Source organism: Pagrus major, chromosome 1 (genome assembly GCF_040436345.1).
Source record: "Pagrus major chromosome 1, Pma_NU_1.0".
Taxonomy (NCBI): Eukaryota; Metazoa; Chordata; class Actinopteri; order Spariformes; family Sparidae; genus Pagrus; species Pagrus major.
Genome location: NC_133215.1, coordinates 653,616 through 675,554, shown reverse-complemented (window position 1 = coordinate 675,554; position 21,939 = coordinate 653,616). Strand labels below are relative to the sequence as shown.

The following is a 21,939-nucleotide window of genomic DNA, read 5'->3' as shown; positions in this document are numbered from 1 at the left end:
TACCTGAAGTTTTCCTTTAATAATACAAACTTGTTCATTCCTTCACAGTTTAATTTATTCTGAACTCAAAGTACCAAAATGTTGCATCACTCAAATACTGTAGAAAAAAATGGGACAAAAAGTTTTTTCAGAGTTCAGTGAGTTGTGAAGAAGACGTCAGAGTCCAGGGAAGAAACAGAAGCACAGGATGACGACTCTTTACAGTCAAAGTTCAAACAGGCGTCGTGTCTCCGTAGTTTCTGTTCCAGTCCGTGTAGAGCTCCAGGGTCTGCAGACTCACGCTCCTCTTGATCTTCTTCAGAGACTCCACAAAGTCTCTGAAACAAATGTTTCGGACCTGCAGAGAAACAAAAAAAACGAGGATGGGAACAAAATATTCAAGTGTCATATTTTTACTGCTTTGCTTCAGTCCAGATTACAAAGTCAATGAAAAAATGCAAATAGACGCAAATTCGTGTTTATTTTGCCGGGAGGCGTGAATGACGCTATTTTCACGCAACTCGAGCGAGTGTTGTGAAATCTTAGTCTGATAACACACAGAATCAGCACTCAAACATTAAGTATCTGTACTGTTGAGTCCTGATGTTGGAAACTGAAACAACACAAGAGGATTCTGGTTCGATAATCAATCAGTGGTCAGTTACATCATCAGCAGCAGTGACCTCACCTCGCTGGCCTCCATGTTCCTCACTTGATCAGGACGCAACTCTGTCGAAACACAAACACAATTCATCTAAACAACAAGCAACACTGATGAGAACGACAGCGACGACCGAGCTGAAGCAGCTTCAGCTGGACCGCAAGATTTGTACAGTATCAACGAGGAGACACATGATGTACTGATCCTGTTGAACTGGGTCATGAGTCACATGATGTTTGTCAGTTTGTTGTGTTAAAGTCAAACCTCATGTAGTTTTGTGTCAGAGCGCTCAGTGAACTACATCGACTCATCAGCAGCAGAACCAACACCAACATGGAGCCGACTGGGCTCAGAACAGCTCATAAACAAGATGAACATCACAATAAATCTGCTCATATTGACGACTGCAGTTCTGGTTCTGGTTCAGTTCTGTGAGCTGCTGATATACAGGAGCAGCTCGACAGTGTTTCAGTCAGAGACGACGTCACTGACGACGCCGTCTTTATAATGACGTCACAGCCTGAAGACAAACTGACAAACATCACCTGTGAGATTCAAACAGGATCAATACATTTGACTTTTCTTCAGATTTTAATTTCATCACTTAAGAAACCTTCCAAGTCTTGAACTTAAAGAGGCTGTTGGCCACTTTTTGAGTGAAGGTTTCTGGGACCTCCTGTTCAAAAGTTACAGATGTTTCTTTGTTAATAAGAAGCAAGAAACAAACTGAAAAACATGAAAGGAAGGAAAAGAGCTAAGTGCTGCTCAATGAAAGCTCAGAAACTCATTTACTGTCTGACATTTGTACACAAACGCTGATGTGAAGACTGTATCGCACCTCTGATTGGTCCCAAGGACGCGTCTTTAGCCAGTGAGGTGAGGTCACTGCCTGAGTAGCCCTCCGTCATTCTGAACCGTCAGACAGAAAGAAACACAAAGTTCAGGTGGTCGAGCTCCTGGTTTAACACACTGCCCTCTGCTGGCTGTAAACACCAGCAGCTATGGTTCCCCCACTTTTTAAGATGATGATATTTTCCCCAAAAGACACTAAAACTGATCATTAATCTTTGATCATTAATCGTTGACTCTCAGCTGATCAATAAGTGGTGAGGGGTCACCTGGACAGCTGCCTCAGCTCTCGGTGTGTCAGCGGGTTTCCGTGTTTCTCCAGCAGGTTCTTCAGCAGCTTGAAGCGAGTCTGAAAACAAAAGCAGCAGCATCAGTCTGACTAACCTGGGAAAACATGAGAGTTTGATATCTTCACCTGCAGGTTGAACTCACCTCCTCCACTGGCAGCGCCACGTAAATCCGCTTAGCAAAACGCCTGCAAATAAATCAGAAATATAAGTAAGTGGCTGCTTCCATCTACACAGCAACAGCTACTGACCGGAGAGAAGAAGAGTCAACTGCTGTTTCCATAGTCAAGAAATCATCCAGTCAGTGACAAGAGTGAAACTATCTCAACTGGTAGCATCTGAGAGTCCTGCGCTCACTGCAAGGGTCACTTAAAGGGATGAAGAACGACCACATGGAGACACAAAATGACTACAGACACAAACAAACAACCACAAACAGACACAAACAAACAACCACAAACAGACACAAAGTGAACGCAATGGCGATAAAGGTGCAGTGATATTGCTTTGTCATCCACTGGAGCTCTGACCTGAGAACAGCCTCGTCCAGCTCCTGAGGCCTGTTGGTGGCTCCCATCACCAGAACGCGGTCATCCCGTCCTGACTGGACCTGGAACAAGTGTTGATCCATCAGTGAGTTGGTGTCGCCCCAGAAAGACACACAGAGTCATTCACTTGAGAGACATTTACTATCTTACTCCGTCAAACTCGATCAGGAACTCAGTCTTGAGGCGCCGGCTGGCGTCGTGCTCGCCCTCCCTGCGCTCACACAGCAGACTGTCCACTTCATCTGGACACAAACACATTGTCAAACACCACCATGACCGTCCATGGTCCATCTGACTCTGAGGTTAGTCTACATGTTCATTCAGGAAATCATTCAGCTGAATAAATGTTCTAACTCTCGCTACGTCCAGAACCGTTTGTCTTTCCTACATGAACAGAACTTCAGTTCCACTCTGGTCGTGTGCGACCCCCCGCTGTGACTCTGCGTCCTCGGGGAGCCCCACAGTCTGAGAGCAGTGCTTTACAGTGACAGTTACCGATGAAGATGACGGAGGGCTGCAGCTCTCGGGCCACAGAGAACAGAGCTCGCACCAGCTTCTCTCCTTCACCCACCTGCACACAAAGGAGACGACCATCACGGACCTGCAGCTGCTCTTCATCTGCTCATCATGACTGACTCATCTGAGTCTGACTCATCTGGGTCTGACGTGATGGACGGATGAGGCGTGAACTCAAAGCTACTCACGTATTTGGAGGTTAAGCTGGCGGCGCTGATGTTAAAGAAGGTGGCGTTGGACTCGGCTGCCACAGCTTTAGCCTGCCGATGACAAAACACTCACGTTATCACACGTTCATCACACGTACATCAGGTTCATCAGGCAGGATGAACACGCAGAGAGCTGAGCGAGCTGCTGCCACCGGTGAAGCAGCTGTCAGAGAACATCAGGCCCTCCTGCTGCTGCTGCTCCTGCTCCTGCTGCTCCTGCTCCTCCTCCTCCTCCTCCCTCCCTCCTCCTGCTGCTGCTGCTCCTCCTCCTCCTCCCTCCCTCCTCCTGCTGCTGCTGCTCCTCCTCCTCCTCCCTCCCTCCTCCTCCTCCTCCTCTTCCTCCCTCCCTCCCTCCCCCTCCTGCTCCTGCTGCTGCTCCTCCTCCCTCCTCCTGCTCCTCCCTCCTCTTCCTCCCTCCTCCTCCTCCTCCTCTTCCTCCCTCCTCTTCCTCCCTCCTCCTCTTCCTCCCTCCCTCCCTCCCCCTCCTCCTCCTCCCTCCTCTTCCTCCCTCCCCCTCCTCTTCCTCCCTCCCTCCTCCTCCTCCTCCTCCCTCCTCCCCCTTCTCCTGCTGCTCCTCCTCCCCCTCCTCCTCCTCCTCCTCCCTCCTCCCTCCCTCCTCCTCCTCCTCACCAGCATCGTCTTGCCGTTGCCGGGGGGACCGAACAGCAGCAGTCCTCTGGCTGGAGTACGCAGTCCTGTAAACAACTAGAGAAGAAGAAGACTTCAGTGAAGTTTCTTCTTTCATTAAGTTTCATCTCTCTGACGGTTCATGAACGCACCTCGGGCCTCAGCGCCGGCAGGATGACGATCTCCTGCAGCGCCTGCTTCGCCAAATCCTGACCGGCGACATCGTGGAAGCTCACAGACGAGCCGCTGAAACACACCATCAATACAACCAACAAAACAGACACAATCAATAGTTCACTTCATCAATCGACAGAAGACTCATCGGGATTTATTCATTCAAAGTTTTGAATGTTGGCGCTTCGCTGTGGAGAACGATGTCCGCTCACAGTTTGTCTCATACTTATTGATCCAGGAGACCGAGTAACAAACCCCGTCTGATTGGTTAGCGCCTCTCACCTGTCGACGATCTCGTTCCGGATGAGGTCAGCGAGCTTCCCGTCAATGTTCTTCATGTTCTTCCTGTCGTTCTTCTTCAGTGGCGTCGACGTTGAGGAGCCGACGTTCACGCCGTGACGACTCGTGCTGACCTGCAGGACGAGTCACCAGAAACGTTTGTGTTCATCACCATGACGATACAGGTGGAGCCACCTGCCCTCAGCACGGCGCCTCACACACCGACGCCCAGCTTTAATCTGTGACACACCTTACTGTTGCTGTGGGCGGGGGGGCGCTGTGAGGCCAGGTTTGAGGAGCGACGGCCCCCCGAGGAAGACGAGGACGAAGAACAGGACGTCTTTTTGTGCTTTGGTCGGCTGGAAGGTGCCAGATTAACAGAGTCTCTCTTTAAGGAGACAGCACCACCTGTTGACCACACACACACACAGACACACACACACACACACACACACACACACACACACACACACAAAGAAGAAGAAATGGAAAGAAGCAGTGAATCTCTTCAGATGCATCCAGATGACTGAGGACATGGCGTATGTCTCGTGTGTGAGGCGCTGCAGGACGTACCTGAGCGCAGGTTGGCAGTGTGGTAGATGCGGTTGGTGTTGTCAGTGTAAATGCCCGTCTGAGCGCCGGAGCCTGAGAGCACCTTGACTGAAACCACAAGTTCACAGAAGAAAAGATGAACAGAACCAAACGTGTTTTGATGTGAATGGATCAGGAGAACCTTCTGTGACTGTGCAGGACTTTGCTTTCAGCTCCTGTCTTATGAAATCCACGTGGTGAGTGTTTGTTTAAATCATTTTCAATCAAGAAAAATTAGCACAAACTTTTAAACTACACATCAACTTTTAAAATACACATCAAAAACTACAAAGAAACACAAAACAACCACAAAGAGACACAAACAGGACAGACACTGACACCTCGATAGAGCCGTGACTGAACCGGAACAGGAAGCGCTCCGGTGGACTTACCTAAAGACTGCAGTCGGTCTTTAGCCATGATCAGGTTGGTGCTCATCTTGCTCTGCAGACGCTTGTCGCGCTCGTATTCTTCTCCTGCACAAGAGACAAACAACACAACTTCACCAGAAGCAGCTGAATTCATCTTAAGAACGAGTCAGGAACAATGAAACAAATCGACATTAGAATGAAATGACGGCTCGTTTAAATAACAATATTTTGGATATTGAATCAGTCAAAGTTTATGTTGTGCTCGGACTGTGAGCTCACCACCTCCTGAGATCTGGACAGCGATTCCCTTCTCCAGCTCGGTGATCCCTCGCTGGTACCAGCCCACCGCCTGCTGCTTGTCCCCTGACAACAACATCAGCACACTCATCATCCAAAACCAACTGTGTCAGCGTTTTGGCGTTTCATACATGTAAACTGCTGATTTTTCATTTAAATTATTAATATAAAATATGAGGTGGCCTAAATTCTCATTCAACCACTGCAATAATAGGAATCGGCATTGTTTTGGGGTCAATGGGTCACAGGACCAGGAAGCTATTGAAAAACTTACTTTCTATTAAAATATTTCTGTAAAATCAATCAATTACACGTTAGCAATTAAAATAGGTGTCACATGCACAGGTGGACTGAGATGGGCCCAGCACATGGGGGCCCCTGTGTTCAGCTGGTCCCTGAGTGAAGCCTGTGTTCAGCTGGTCCCTGAGTGACGCCTGTGTTCAGCTGGTCCCTGAGTGAAGCCTGTGTTCGGCTGGTCCCTGAGTGACGCCCCTGTGTTCAGCTGGTCCCTGAGTGAAGCCCCTGTGTTCAGCTGGTCCCTGAGTGAAGCCCCTGTGTTCAGCTGGTCCCTGAGTGACGCCTGTGTTCAGCTGGTCCCTGAGTGAAGCCTGTGTTCAGCTGGTCCCTGAGTGAAGCCTGTGTTCAGCTGGTCTCTGAGTGAAGCCTGTGTTCAGCTGGTCCCTGAGTGACGCCTGTGTTCAGCTGGTCCCTGAGTGACGCCTGTGTTCAGCTGGTCCCTGAGTGAAGCCTGTGTTCAGCTGGTCCCTGAGTGACGCCTGTGTTCAGCTGGTCCCTGAGTGAAGCCTGTGTTCAGCTGGTCCCTGAGTGAAGCCTGTGTTCAGCTGGTCCCTGAGTGAAGCCCCTGTGTTCAGCTGGTCCCTGAGTGAAGCCCCTGTGTTCAGCTGGTCCCTGAGTGAAGCCTGTGTTCAGCTGGTCCCTGAGTGAAGCCTGTGTTCAGCTGGTCCCTGAGTGAAGCCTGTGTTCAGCTGGTCCCTGAGTGAAGCCCCTGTGTTCAGCTGGTCTCTGAGTGAAGCCTGTGTTCAGCTGGTCCCTGAGTGAAGCCTGTGTTCAGCTGGTCCCTGAGTGAAGCCTGTGTTCAGCTGGTCTCTGAGTGAAGCCTGTGTTCAGCTGGTCTCTGAGTGAAGCCTGTGTTCAGCTGGTCCCTGAGTGAAGCCTGTGTTCAGCTGGTCCCTGAGTGACGCCTGTGTTCAGCTGGTCCCTGAGTGACGCCTGTGTTCAGCTGGTCCCTGAGTGAAGCCCCTGTGTTCAGCTGGTCCCTGAGTGAAGCCTGTGTTCAGCTGGTCCCTGAGTGAAGCCCCTGTGTTCAGCTGGTCCCTGAGTGAAGCCCCTGTGTTCAGCTGGTCCCTGAGTGAAGCCCCTGTGTTCAGCTGGTCCCTGAGTGACGCCCCTGTGTTCAGCTGGTCCCTGAGTGAAGCCCCTGTGTTCAGCTGGTCCCTGAGTGAAGCCCCTGTGTTCAGCTGGTCCCTGAGTGAAGCCCCTGTGTTCAGCTGGTCCCTGAGTGACGCCTGTGTTCAGCTGGTCCCTGAGTGAAGCCTGTGTTCAGCTGGTCCCTGAGTGACGCCTGTGTTCAGCTGGTCCCTGAGTGAAGCCTGTGTTCAGCTGGTCCCTGAGTGAAGCCTGTGTTCAGCTGGTCCCTGAGTGACGCCTGTGTTCAGCTGGTCCCTGAGTGAAGCCCCTGTGTTCAGCTGGTCCCTGAGTGACGCCCCTGTGTTCAGCTGGTCCCTGAGTGACGCCTGTGTTCAGCTGGTCCCTGAGTGAAGCCTGTGTTCAGCTGGTCCCTGAGTGAAGCCCCTGTGTTCAGCTGGTCCCTGAGTGACGCCTGTGTTCAGCTGGTCCCTGAGTGAAGCCTGTGTTCAGCTGGTCTCTGAGTGAAGCCTGTGTTCAGCTGGTCTCTGAGTGAAGCCTGTGTTCAGCTGGTCCCTGAGTGACGCCCTTGTGTTCAGCTGGTCCCTGAGTGACGCCTGTGTTCAGCTGGTCCCTGAGTGAAGCCTGTGTTCAGCTGGTCTCTGAGTGAAGCCTGTGTTCAGCTGGTCCCTGAGTGACGCCCCTGTGTTCAGCTGGTCCCTGAGTGACGCCCCTGTGTTCAGCTGGTCCCTGAGTGAAGCCTGTGTTCAGCTGGTCCCTGAGGTTTATTTCCTCATTTAAAAACTGCGGTTGTTTTGTGCTGAGAGGGGTGAAAAGTAAGCAGCCTTCTCGTCCCAAGTTTGTCACGCCAAACTTCATACAAAAAACCTCTAATTTTATCTGTGTTAACAAACAATGCACACAGCTGTCACAGGGAGCACCGACAGGACAGATCAATACACCTCGGTGGTCTGACTTCTATTCGGCACAATCACAAACAACGAGCGGCCATTATTTTATTAGTTTTGCCACAGGCCACAGTCATGCTCAGTCAGCAGGACGGCCGTTAAATGGTTGTTTTTTAAATGGAGTCTGGTGCAGGTGACACCGGGTACCTCGCTCGTCCTCATCGATCCTCAGCGCCGTGGAGATGCACTCGAAGGCCCGTCCGTGGTGGTTCCGGACCCGCTCGCCTCGCTCCGGGTTCCCGCCGCCGTCCCGCTGCTGCCGCTTCACTCCGCCCGGCTCGGCTCCGACAGCGGCCGCGGTTCGGCTCCACAGCCAGCAGAGGAGCGAGCGGAGCAGGGACAGTGCGGCCAGCAGCGGGTTGGACACGGACAACAGCACGCCCAGCTTCCCGGTACCGGTACCGGCACCGTCACCGGCCGGGACGGCGCTCAGCGGAGCCGCAGAGCTGCCGGTCCGCCTCCTGCCGCTTCTGCCCCAGAGACCCATTCACGGCCATATCACAGCATACCGGTCCGGTTCGGTCCAGAGAGCCGCGGCTGCACAGGTCGCTTCTTTGTGTTTACTGACGGGCGATAAAACCAGGCGGTGCCGCCACCTGCTGGACCGGAGAGGCACCGCGCCACCGGCCGCTTCACGGGCACAAAATGGCGGACTGAGTGTTCTACTGTGGCTCTGTGCTCACTGAAGTAAAGTACACAACCTGCTACACAACCTGCTACACATACACAACCTGCTACACAGCCTGCTACACAACCTGCTACACAACCTGCCACACAACCTGCCACACATACACAACCTGCTACACAGCCTGCTACACAGCCTGCTACACAACCTGCTACACAACCTGCTACACATACACAACCTGCTACACAACCTGCTACACATACACAGCCTGCTACACAACCTGCTACACAACCTGCTACACAGCCTGCTACACAACCTGCTACACGTACACAACCTGCTACGCATACACAGCCTGCTACACAGCCTGCTACACATACACAACCTGCTACACAACCTGCTACACAACCTGCTACACATACACAGCCTGCTACACAGCCTGCTACACATACACAACCTGCTACACAGCCTGCTACACAACCTGCTACACAACCTGCTACACAGCCTGCTACACAACCTGCTACACAACCTGCTACACATACACAACCTGCTACACAACCTGCTACACAACCTGCTACACATACACAACCTGCTACACGTACACAACCTGCTACACAACCTGCTACACAACCTGCTACACAGCCTGCTACACAACCTGCTACACAACCTGCTACACATACACAACCTGCTACACAACCTGCTACACAGCCTGCTACACAACCTGCTACACAACCTGCTACACAGCCTGCTACACATACACAACCTGCTACACAACCTGCTACACATACACAACCTGCTACACAGCCTGCTACACAACCTGCTACACAACCTGCTACACATACACAGCCTGCTACACAGCCTGCTACACGTACACAACCTGCTACACAGCCTGCTACACAACCTGCTACACGTACACAACCTGCTACACATACACAACCTGCTACACAACCTGCTACACAGCCTGCTACACATCCTGCTACACAACCTGCTACACATACACAACCTGCTACACAACCTGCTACACAGCCTGCTACACATACACAACCTGCTACACAACCTGCTACACAACCTGCTACACAGCCTGCTACACAACCTGCTACACATACACAACCTGCTACACAACCTGCTACACAACCTGCTACACATACACAGCCTGCTACACAGCCTGCTACACAACCTGCTACACAACCTGCTACACAGCCTGCTACACAACCTGCTACACATACACAACCTGCTACGCATACACAGCCTGCTACACAGCCTGCTACACATACACAACCTGCTACACAACCTGCTACACAACCTGCTACACATACACAGCCTGCTACACAGCCTGCTACACATACACAACCTGCTACACAGCCTGCTACACAACCTGCTACACAGCCTGCTACACAACCTGCTACACAACCTGCTACACATACACAACCTGCTACACAACCTGCTACACAACCTGCTACACAGCCTGCTACACAACCTGCTACACAACCTGCTACACATACACAACCTGCTACACGTACACAACCTGCTACACAACCTGCTACACAACCTGCTACACAGCCTGCTACACAACCTGCTACACAACCTGCTACACAACCTGCTACACATACACAACCTGCTACACAACCTGCTACACAGCCTGCTACACAACCTGCTACACAACCTGCTACACAGCCTGCTACACATACACAACCTGCTACACAACCTGCTACACATACACAACCTGCTACACAGCCTGCTACACAACCTGCTACACAACCTGCTACACATACACAGCCTGCTACACAGCCTGCTACACGTACACAACCTGCTACACAACCTGCTACACGTACACAACCTGCTACACAGCCTGCTACACAACCTGCTACACGTACACAACCTGCTACACATACACAACCTGCTACACAACCTGCTACACAGCCTGCTACACATCCTGCTACACAACCTGCTACACATACACAACCTGCTACACAACCTGCTACACAGCCTGCTACACATACACAACCTGCTACACAACCTGCTACACAACCTGCTACACATATACAACTTGCTACACAGCCTGCTACACAGCCTGCTACATATACACAACCTGCTACACAACCTGCTACACAGCCTACTACACATACACAACCTGCTACACATACACAACCTGCTACACAGCCTGCTACACATACACAACTTGCTACACAGCCTGTTACACAACCTGCTACACAACCTGCTACACAGCCTGCTACATATACACAACCTGCTACACATACACAACCTGCTACACAGCCTGCTACACAACCTGCTACACATACACAACCTGCTACACATACACAACTTGCTACACAGCCTGCTACACATACACAGCCTGCTACACAACCTGCTACACATATACAACTTGCTACACAGCCTGCTACACAGTCTGCTACATATACACAACCTGCTACACAACCTGCTACACATACACAGCCTGCTACACAGCCTGCTACATATACACAACCTGCTACACAACCTGCTACACAACCTGCTACACATACACAACCTGCTACACAGCCTGCTACACAACCTGCTACACATACACAACTTGCTACACATACACAACTTGCTACACAGCCTGCTACACAACCTGCTACACATACACAACCTGCTACACATACACAACTTGCTACACATACACAACCTGCTACACATACACAACCTGCTACACATACACAACTTGCTACACATACACAACTTGCTACACAGCCTGCTACACATACACAACCTTCATACTACTGTCTGTACTAATGTGTTTTTCAGGTCAGTTTGTGGGTCTGCCTGCAGCACAGTTGTGTTGGTTTGATTGGTATTGTGTTGGTCCTGGTTCCTGTCCGGAGCCGAGGGGGAGATGGACTCTGGGTCACCGTGTCCCACCTGAGCGTCGCCTCCTGGGACAGCAGGATCCAGTCTGTTCCAGGAGGCAGCGTCCGGCACACGGGCCGCTCCACTGCAGCGAAGCAGTGACAACAGCAACGTTTCGGTACGCAGACCTTCATCGGGTCAGGGTCTGTCTGCTGTAGGGTTCTGGACTCGCGAGGCCCAATCAGGCCCTCAAAATCCCACCAAACACACCTGGACCAGCAAATCTCCAGCACTGAATGAAAACAGGCTCACGTGTCAGTGAACACGCGTCCGTAAGTGGAAACAGTATAAATGTGAGGAGGGTCGAGCTTCAGTGGCTCCGGTCTGACCACAGCTCAGAGACAAAGATCAGCACAGACGCCATTATTACTACATCATACATTTATTACATCATACATTTACTACATCATACATTTACTACATCATACATTTATTACATCATACATTTATTACATCATACATTTACTACATCATACATTTATTACATCATACATTTATTACATCATACATTTACTACATCATACATTTATTACATCAGTATAAGATGATGTGAGGAGGATTATTCTGGCACAAACAACATGGAGGCTGAGTTGGACTCCAGGTCTCTGCAGAGGGTTTCGGATATTTTACAGTCAAATAAAATGAAAACGTGACGGATTGTTTTTACACGTTAAAGGAGCGAGACATTAGTATCTGTAAGCTGACAGTTAACAGGGTATATTTATGTAACGTTTGAAGTTTTGACTGATGAAAAATGTTTGAAGACAGATTTATGATAATATCTCGTTAATAAACATCAGACTGTGTGATGTCATTGCCCCCCTGTATATTTTATATGATATATTATTGTCCAGTTGAGCCCAAAACTGAAGAAATGAGTAAAAAACACTTCAGATCATCTGCCCCTCCCCCGCTGCAGTGACGTCACGGTGATCACGTGGCGCGGCGGTCAGCTGACTGTCTCTTCCGGGTTGTCGCTCGGTGTTTACTTCGAGAGGCTGCTGTGTTTTCTGCTTTGTGCGTCTTCAGTCCGGCAGAAACGGTCCCCTGACGCTCCCCGTCCGGACCGACGCTCCCCGTCCGGGTCCACTTCAGCTGCTCTCACACACACACGAACTGAAGAGTCCAGCTGACGGTCCGCGTCCTTCAGTCAGGACCCGGGACACATCCAGTGAGACAGCAACAGACCCAAACGCTCCCGACAGGTAAATGTTCACGAGTCTATCAGGAGTGTCAAAGGGATTTATGACGTGTGTTTCAGGGGCGGAGTCAGTGATGTGGGGCCAGAACCAGGCCGGGGGCCAGGGGCCAGAACCAGGCCCGGGGCCAGAACCAGGCCAGGGGCCTCCTGGTGCCAAGTTCTTAACTTTCATTAAAAAGGGTTGGTTTTAATGTCAAACTGTGAAAATACTCAGTAAAAGTACTTAAATACAGTGTCGAGTAATATAACACGTAACTGATAATACGTCAGTAATCTATTACTTTGAAGGTAACTAGTAATATGTAATAGAAAGCACTCTGACAGTAACTTGTCCAACTTCAGTCTCCTCTGAGGACGCTTTGTGTTTTTACCTCGTTAATATTGTTAAAACTTCTCCTGTAAAACTACACAGAGCCGCTTCAAGTATGTTTCAGTAACACTGTGTCGGACCCGCGTTCGCTTCCCCGTCCGGCCTCGATGGTTCGGACCACCGTCTCTGTGAGGACGCAGACGTCTCTCACAGAGACGTGCATGGACTCAGTGTTTGATAAAGAGTTGAGGTGTGTGATGTTGGTGTGTCGGCTGAAACGTCCTCCTCACGTCGATATCGAGGTACTGAGCCAAAAGTACTGTGGTATTTGATTCTGGCGTCCGGTCCCAGCGCTTATGAAGAACTTTAGATTGAATAACCTCCAGATAAATATTGTGTGTGGTGATGTTATCTGTGTGTGTGTGTGTGTGTGTGTGTGTGTGCGTTGCAGTCGGTGCTGTCGTGTGCAGCAGCCATGAACGCCTCGGACAGTGACGACGACTCCTATAACGAGAGGACGGCATTGGTCCCGTCTGAGAATCCAGTGGTGCCGTCCTACAAAGAAGATCCGGACCCCCACCCGCCCACTGACGCTCCATCCAAAAGGGTAAATGTGGCGTCGTCTCGTGTCATCACGTCATCAGTTCTTTAGGTTACTGATCACAGTGTGAATGATGATGTATTTCCTGACTGTCGCCCTCTGTCGGTGCAGCCCGGACTGAGCAGGAGGGCGGGTCCAGCTGCTCCGGCCGCTGCAGATGGCGGCGGCAGCGGCGGCGGCTCGGATCAGGAGGTGGATGCAGACGACGAGGAGCTGACTCTGAAGTACGGGGCCAAGCACGTCATCATGCTGTTCATCCCCGTCACCCTCTGCATGGCGGTCGTGGTCGCCACCATCAAGTCGGTCAGCTTCTACACGGAGAAGACGGACCAGCAGCTGTAGGTCCACACTCAGCCGCCGCGTCACACAGACGAGTCCTCCGCTCACAGCTAACCGCCATGTTTGTCCCCGCAGGATCTACACGCCGTTCACCGAGAACACCGCGTCTGTCGGCCGCCGGCTCCTCAACTCCGTCCTCAACACCATCATCATGATCAGCGTCATCGTGGTCATGACCATCTTCCTGGTCGTCCTCTACAAGTACCGCTGCTACAAGGTCAGAACCACAGCTGTTCAGTTTTAAGTAACCAATCAGAGACGACGTCACTCAGAGACGACGTCACTCAGAGATGTGTACAGAGTGTCTGAAGGTGTGTGGTGTGTTACAGAGTGTCTGAAGGTGTGTGGTGTGTGTGGTGTGTTACAGAGTGTCTGAAGGTGTGTGTGGTGTGTTACAGTGTCTGAAGGTGTGTGGTGTGTGTGGTGTGTTACAGAGTGTCTGAAGGTGTGTGTGGTGTGTGTGGTGTGTTACAGAGTGTCTGAAGGTGTGTGGTGTGTGTGGTGTGTTACAGAGTGTCTGAAGGTGTGTGTGGTGTGTTACAGTGTCTGAAGGTGTGTGGTGTGTGTGGTGTGTACAGAGTGTCTGAAGGTGTGTGGTGTGTTACAGTGTCTGAAGGTGTGTGGTGTGTGTGTGTGTGTTACAGAGTGTCTGAAGGTGTGTGGTGTGTGTGGTGTGTTACAGTGTCTGAAGGTGTGTGGGTGTGTTACAGTGTCTGAAGGTGTGTGGTGTGTGTGGTGTGTTACAGAGTGTCTGAAGGTGTGTGGTATGTGTGTGGTGTGTTACAGAGTGTCTGAAGGTGTGTGTGGTGTGTTACAGTGTCTGAAGGTGTGTGGTGTGTGTGGTGTGTTACAGAGTGTCTGAAGGTGTGTGGTGTGTGTGGTGTGTTACAGAGTGTCTGAAGGTGTGTGGTGTGTGTGGTGTGTTACAGAGTGTCTGAAGGTGTGTGTGGTGTGTTACAGAGTGTCTGAAGGGTGTGTGGGTGTGTGTGGTGTGTTACAGTGTCTGAAGGTGTGTGGTGTGTGTGGTGTGTGTTACAGAGTGTCTGAAGGTGTGTGGTGTTGTGTGTGGTGTGTGTGGTGTGTTACAGAGTGTCTGAAGGTGTGTGTGGTGTGTTACAGAGTGTCTGAAGGTGTGTGGTGTGTGTGGTGTGTTACAGAGTGTCTGAAGGTGTGTGTGGTGTGTTACAGAGTGTCTGAAGGTGTGTGTGGTGTGGTTACAGAGTGTCTGAAGGTGTGTGTGGTGTGTGTGGTGTGTTACAGAGTGTCTGAAGGTGTGTGGTGTGTGTGGTGTGTTACAGAGTGTCTGAAGGTGTGTGGTGTGTGTGGTGTGTTACAGTGTCTGAAGGTGTGTGTGTTGTGTGTGGTGTGTTACAGAGTGTCTGAAGGTGTGTGGTGTGTGTGGTGTGTTACAGTGTCTGAAGGTGTGTGGTGTGTGTGGTGTGTTACAGTGTCTGAAGGTGTGTGGTGTGTGTGGTGTGTTATAGAGTGTCTGAAGGTGTGTGGTGTGTGTGGGTGTGTTACAGAGTGTCTGAAGTGTGTGGTGTGTGCGGTGTGTGTGGTGTGTTACAGAGTGTCTGAAGGTGTGTGGTGTGTGTGGTGTGTTACAGAGTGTCTGAAGGTGTGTGGTGTGTGTGTGTGTGTTACAGTGTCTGAAGGTGTGTGGTGTGTGTGGTGTGTTACAGAGTGTCTGAAGGTGTGTGGTGTGTGTGGTGTGTTACAGAGTGCGTGTGGTGTGTGTGGTGTGTTACAGTGTCTGAAGGTGTGTGTGGTGTGTTACAGTGTCTGAAGGTGTGTGGTGTGTGTGTGTGTGTTACAGAGTGTGTGTTGTGTGTTACAGAGTGTCTGAAGGTGTGTGGTGTGTGTGGTGTGTTACAGAGTGTCTGAAGGTGTGTGGTGTGTGTGGTGTGTGTGGTTGTGTGCTGTGTGTGTGGTGTGTGTGGTGTGTGTGGTGTGTTACAGAGTGTGTGTGGTGTGTGTGGTGTGTGTGGTGTGTTACAGAGTGTCTGAAGGTGTGTGGTGTGTGTGGTGTGTTACAGTGTCTGAAGGTGTGTGTGGTGTGTTACAGTGTCTGAAGTGTGTGGTGTGTGTGTGTGTGTTACAGAGTGTGTGTGGGTGTGTTGTGTGTTACAGAGTGTCTGAAGGTGTGTGGTGTGTGTGGTGTGTTACAGAGTGTCTGAAGGTGTGTGGTGTGTGTGGTGTGTGTGGTGTGTGCGGTGTGTGTGGTGTGTGTGGTGTGTGTGGTGTGTTACAGAGTGTGTGTGGTGTGTGTGGTGTGTGTGGTGTGTTACAGAGTGTCCTGAAGGTGTGTGGTGTGTGTGGTGTGTTACAGTGTCTGAAGGTGTGTGTGGTGTGTTACAGTGTCTGAAGGTGTGTGGTGTGTGTGGTGTGTTACAGAGTGTGTGTGGTGTGTTGTGTGTTACAGAGTGTCTGAAGGTGTGTGGTGTGTGTGGTGTGTTACAGAGTGTCTGAAGGTGTGTGGTGTGTGTGGTGTGTGCGGTGTGTTACAGAGTGTGTGTGGTGTGTGTGGTGTGTGTGGTGTGTTACAGAGTGTGTGTGGTGTGTGTGGTGTGTGTGGTGTGTTACAGAGTGTGTGTGGTGTGTGTGGTGTGTGCAGTTGGACCTCCGGCTGCTGGGGGGCGCTGTCTCCTCAGCAGCTGTCATTGACCTGATGTGTCTGTGTCTCAGTTCATCCACGGCTGGCTCATCCTGTCCTCCCTCATGCTGCTCTTCTGGTTCAGCTTCATGTACCTGGGGTGAGTCCTGCTGACTCGTCACTTTGTTTGGTGTCGTAACTTTATTTAAAGTGCGGCCGCAGACAGTTAACAGTCCGCAGCTGAAGGACGCTTCAGAGTCCGCTCTGGAGTATTGAACGGGTCTGCTGCTTCATCGTGGTCTTCCTCTGTCTCCAGCGAAGTGTTTAAGACGTACAACCTGGCGGTGGACTACCCGACGGTGGGGGTGATCATCTGGAACTTCGGGGCGGTGGGGATGATCTGTATCCACTGGAAGGGCCCGCTCCAGCTGCAGCAGGCCTACCTGATCCTCATCAGCGCCCTCATGGCCCTCGTCTTCATCAAATACCTGCCCGAGTGGTCGGCCTGGGTCATCCTGGGAGCCATCTCCGTCTACGGTGAGTCCACACCGTGACACTGCACATGAATTCATCAAAGCTTTACCTGCTGATATTTGTTTCCCATCGTGCCTTGCTCTGGTTCTTTGTGTTGTTACAGACCTGGTGGCCGTCCTGTCACCTAAAGGTCCTCTCAGGATGTTGGTGGAAACAGCTCAAGAACGTAACGAGCCCATCTTCCCCGCCCTCATCTACTCATGTGAGTCCATTCAGCCTGTTACTTGTTCTGATTCCCCTCAGAGTTCCTGCTGCGACAGGTCAACAGGTTGACGTCAGGCTTCCACGGTCAGTACCTTCAACACCACGATACTGCTGCAGAGACAACTCCCACAAGCTCCTCCTCCTGATGATATAAAGTCAGGCTCAGCCATCATCTCCTCCTGATGATATAAAGTCAGGCTCAGCCATCATCTCCTCCTGATGATATAAAGTCAGGCTCAGCCATCATCTCCTCCTGATGATATAAAGTCAGGCTCAGCCATCATCTCCTCCTGATGATATAAAGTCAGGCTCAGCCATCATCTCCTCCTGATGATGTAAAGTCAGGCTCAGCCATCATCTCCTCCTGATGATATAAAGTCAGGCTCAGCCATCATCTCCTCCTGATGATATAAAGTCAGGCTCAGCCATCATCTCCTCCTGATGATGTAAAGTCAGGCTCAGCCATCATCTCCTCCTGATGATATAAAGTCAGGCTCAGCCATCATCTCCTCCTGATGATGTAAAGTCAGGCTCAGCCATCATCTCCTCCTGATGATATAAAGTCAGGCTCAGCCATCGTCTCCTCCTGATGATATAAAGTCAGGCTCAGCCATCATCTCCTCCTGATGATATAAAGTCAGGCTCAGCCATCATCTCCTCCTGATGATATAAAGTCAGGCTCAGCCATCATCTCCTCCTGATGATATAAAGTCAGGCTCAGCCATCATCTTCTCCTGATGATATAAAGTCAGGTGAAGTCTCGTAGTCCACAGAACATTTCTGGAGCTTCACAGTAAAACAGAGTTGCAGCGTTCTGCTGAACAACTGAAGCAGCTGGAGATGATTTAAAACGGAAAAAACAAAAAAAAATGCTCCAAAACTCCATTAAAACTTTGCTGAATTAGCTGTTAGCACTTCCTGTTAGCAGTGAACCTGTGGATGTACAGACGACTATCACTGGATCACTGTGATACTGAAGAAAACTTAAAAACATGATGTTTCTAAGGCAGGTTCTGCACATGTGAGGAGCCTGTTTGGTGGATTCTGCTGAACACCTGAAGCAGCTGGAGACAAAGAAACATCAGATGTCTCCATACAGCTCGTCTGCTGTGATCACAGAGATCAACCTGATCTGAAGATGTTATTTATTTACACCCTCGACGTGTCTTTGTGATTGTTATAGTCTGACTAAGGAGAGCAGGTGGAGGACAGAATGAGATTTTGTGGTTTTGTTTGTTTGTGTGTTTTCAGCCGCCATGATGTGGACGGTGGGGATGGCGAGCCCGAACGACGCTCCGCACTCCGGACACGAAACAGGTCTGACATCACAAACAACAGCTGGGTCACAAGCTGGGAATCATGGGAAATGAGGGGGTGGAGACGATGTCATGGACACCTGTACAGTGTGATGTTGTACAGTGTGCTGTGGTCTTTAAGTGCCAGAATACACAAAGAACTCACGTGTTCTGTAAAAGGTTCACTTCAGTAAAAATATAAAAATATAAACATCTGATTTTACATCATTTTAATGTTTTTGTTTATAATTGTTCGGCGCACACCGATAACCAGATGTTGACAGATGTTTTGGATCTGTTCGTTATGTTCACGCTGTCACCCTGCCGCCATTTTGTCTTTTAGACGAGGAGGCGGAGCAGAGCAGCAGGGGGGCGGAGCCTGAGAGTCGACAGCCACGGTCGTTTCCAGAGGACGAGCTGGAGGAGGACAGTGAGTTCAGACACGTGTTGGACTGATGGTGTGTGTGTTGTGTCTCTGTGGGACACTAAAGGTGTGTTTGGTGTGTGTAGGAGGGGTGAAGCTCGGCCTCGGGGATTTCATCTTCTACAGCGTTCTGGTGGGGAAAGCTGCAGCGACAGGCGGAGACTGGAACACGACGCTCGCCTGCTTCGTCGCCATTCTCATCGTAAGTTTTAGATCTACACGTGTCAGACCTCCACCCTGACGGAGACTCAGCACCGAAGTCTGTTTGCTCCTGTTAACAAGCTTCAGAACATCTACGAGCCTGTCCTCCACCTGTCCTCCACCTGTATCTCACCTGTCCTCCACCTGTATCTCACCTGTCCACCACCTGTCCTCCACCTGTCCTCCACCTGTATCTCACCTGTCCTCCACCTGTATCTCAACTGTCCTCCACCTGTCCTCCACCTGTCCTCCACCTGTATCTCAACTGTCCTCCACCTGTCCTCCACCTGTATCTCACCTGTCCACCACCTGTATCTCACCTGTCCTCCATCTGTATCTCACCTGTCCACCACCTGTCCTCCACCTGTATCTCACCTGTCCTCAACCTGTATCTCACCTGTCCACCACCTGTCCTCCACTTGTATCCCACCTGTCCTCCACCTGTATCTCACCTGTCCACCACCTGTCCTCCACTTGTATCCCACCTGTCCTCCACCTGTATCTCACCTGTCCTCCACCTGTCCTCCACCTGTAACCCACCTGTCCACCACCTGTAACCCACCTGTCCACCACCTGTAACCCACCTGTCCACCACCTGTAACTCACCTGTCCTCCACCTGTAACCCACCTGTCCACCACCTGTAACCCACCTGTCCACCACCTGTAACTCACCTGTCCACCACCTGTCCTCCACCTGTATCTCACCTGTCCTCCACCTGTCTCAGGGCCTGTGTCTGACTCTGCTGCTGTTGGCCATCTTTAAGAAGGCTCTGCCGGCGCTGCCCATCTCCATCACCTTCGGGCTCGTCTTCTACTTCTCCACGGACTTCCTGGTTCAGCCCTTCATGGACAACCTGGCTGCTCACCAGTTTTACATCTGACAGGAAGCCACGCCCCCCTCACCTGCCTCCTCCTCTTCCTCGTTGTCCTGCAGGCCCGCTGCCGTCTGATGATGTGATGCACAAAGACCACGTCCTGTCTTTTTAAAAGTCTGTTTGGGGAACATGATGCGCTGACTAAACCACAGGAAGTGATGTAATGCAGACAGGAAGCTGGCGTGGGTATGAGGTGGTGACGGTGGCTGAAGGTCACCTGGTTGTTTCTGCTCAGGTGTGTTCCTGATCACCTGCTGACTTTAAAGGAAGATCCGCATTAGTCTGTAGACTGTCTGTTTCTGGGGGACAGTTTGGATGTAACACTCGCTGACTGACTGTGACCAGAGACCACCGCGGCTGCATCTGATTGGCTGATGCTCCTGTCCGTCACCGCTAACAAACATTCCTGTTTTTGATCAGTAAAGATTCACTCTGCTCGTTAGTGACCTCACACAGACACGTTTGTGTTCGCTACACTTCCTGTTTTGTCTTTTAACTTCCTGTCGGCTTCAGTAAACAACGTCTCAGTCTGACCTTCAATCGCTGCACCAGCTGATTCATACACGTTTTAACAGTTTATAAACTATTTAATTAACATGTGATCGATAATTTAACATTTAAAATAATCTGACAGTAGATTATGAAACTGATTCTCACTTCCTGTCTAGACAGGAAGTTAAAAGATAAACCGTCACAGTGAAACGTTAAGGTCGTATTGAAAACATTTTTATGACGGCAGATCTTTTTGAGTTTGTAGATTTGCAGAATAAAAGTCTCTTCTCCTTCAAAATGATCGTTTTGTTGATCTGGCGTCTATTAGTTGCCAGTTTGTGGCAAAAAACCCAAAAAACATCCAAATGAAGCAGATTGAAGGAAACGTTCAATAACACCTTTAATGTTTCCTCCGTGATGAAGGACGGACGTCTCAGCGAGGAGTCATTTAAACTCAGATCAGGTTAATGAAGGTTTAATTAAACCTGGTTTAAACTGAGACAGTCAGCCGTGTTGCAGAGTTGTAACCTACAAACGTCTCAACTGAACTGAAACAAAAACAGAATTAATACAACTGACGTCTCGTCTTCGTTAGCGATTCAACAACAGAACTTTAACTGAAGATGTAAAGAAAAGTGTCGGAGCTGCAGCAGTTGGTTGATTGAACGATGATCTGCAGCTGTGATATGAACGATTGATTGATGATTTGGTGTTTCCAGCTGCTCAGATATGAACTTTGATGCCTTTCTTTGTCACAGTGAATTTAACACCTGGTCTTTCACAGTTTGGATGGTTGACGGTCATTTTCACTGTTTTCCAACATTTTACAGACAAAAAAGTTTAATCAAGAAAATAATCATCAGATATTTGTTTGTTTTTCTTTGGTTTCTGTCTTTTCCTCCTAAATGTTCAAGAAAAACATCCACCTTGATCCTGAAATATGATTTTAAAGTCTTTCTTTTGATCTAAATCAAAACTCTTGTAAATTTTGGACTGTATTGTTGAAATATTACAACTTTACTCTTCTGCTTAAATCATTTTCTTTCCTAGCTGCTGATCAGCTTTCATTTCCTGCCGCAGTATCGGAGACAGACAGAAACAGGGCAGGTGATATTTGCATCACCGTGGATAATAAAGGTGAACACACGCACGCCGACGCTCCTCAGACATCCTCGTCTCTGCTGAGCTGCAGGTGGACGTTTGTCTCGAGATGTTTCCTTCTGTTTGAAGAATAAACACCAAACTGTCTTTTAGCTTTATTACTAACACACGTGGGGGGGGGGCTTTATATACATTTTGTAGAAAGTGATTCAGGTGTCAAACTTGTTTTATTTCATCTTTCTGTGCAATAAAGTACAACTGTTCAACTGCTGTAATGAAATAAAATGATTCTAATGAACTTCGAGCCTCTTTTAGCTTCTCGCTTTGGTTTGGCAGCAACTTCCTGTCTGGTCCAGCTCAGTGACCAGGTGGACACGAACGTGATGGACGGGTCCACACATGCACGGCGTCCCACAGCTGTTCTGGTTGAAGACTCTGGGATGAGTCGAATCACACGGCTGGTTTTAAAAAGTCCTTCTAACCATCAGAAGGCACAAACATGTTTGTTACTTTGAGCTGACAGGAACAAATCTGACCTCT

General features: G+C 50.0%; 2 protein-coding genes across 3 annotated transcripts; one reads left to right on the top strand and one right to left on the bottom strand.

Moving 5' to 3' along the window:
• spast (spastin) lies at positions 1 to 8,349 on the bottom strand. 2 transcript variants are annotated; one of them, XM_073487443.1, is made up of 17 exons: positions 7,869 to 8,349; positions 5,371 to 5,454; positions 5,113 to 5,196; positions 4,703 to 4,789; positions 4,380 to 4,537; positions 4,133 to 4,263; positions 3,829 to 3,922; positions 3,680 to 3,754; positions 3,029 to 3,100; positions 2,820 to 2,895; positions 2,475 to 2,566; positions 2,307 to 2,386; positions 1,922 to 1,964; positions 1,759 to 1,838; positions 1,479 to 1,549; positions 668 to 708; positions 1 to 337 (listed from the first exon to the last, which is right to left on the bottom strand). In XM_073487443.1, the coding sequence occupies exons 1-17, from the start codon at positions 8,206 to 8,208 to the stop codon at positions 212 to 214; spliced, it is 1,734 nt and encodes a 577-aa protein (XP_073343544.1). In that variant the 5' UTR covers positions 8,209 to 8,349; the 3' UTR covers positions 1 to 211. The 2 variants fall into 2 exon arrangements, with proteins under 2 accessions (XP_073343544.1, XP_073343627.1); XM_073487526.1 differs by having other exon boundaries at positions 5,374 to 5,454.
• A 3,366-nt stretch (positions 8,350 to 11,715) lies between these two features.
• On the top strand, positions 11,716 to 21,697 carry psen2 (presenilin 2). Its single transcript, XM_073487646.1, has 11 exons — positions 11,716 to 12,434; positions 13,192 to 13,347; positions 13,453 to 13,679; positions 13,756 to 13,897; positions 16,366 to 16,433; positions 16,590 to 16,810; positions 16,911 to 17,009; positions 18,263 to 18,328; positions 18,650 to 18,736; positions 18,817 to 18,932; positions 19,657 to 21,697. Exons 2-11 carry the CDS (start codon positions 13,216 to 13,218, stop codon positions 19,810 to 19,812), a joined length of 1,314 nt encoding a protein of 437 aa, XP_073343747.1. The 5' UTR covers positions 11,716 to 12,434; positions 13,192 to 13,215; the 3' UTR covers positions 19,813 to 21,697.
• The last annotated feature ends 242 nt before the right edge of the window (positions 21,698 to 21,939 follow it).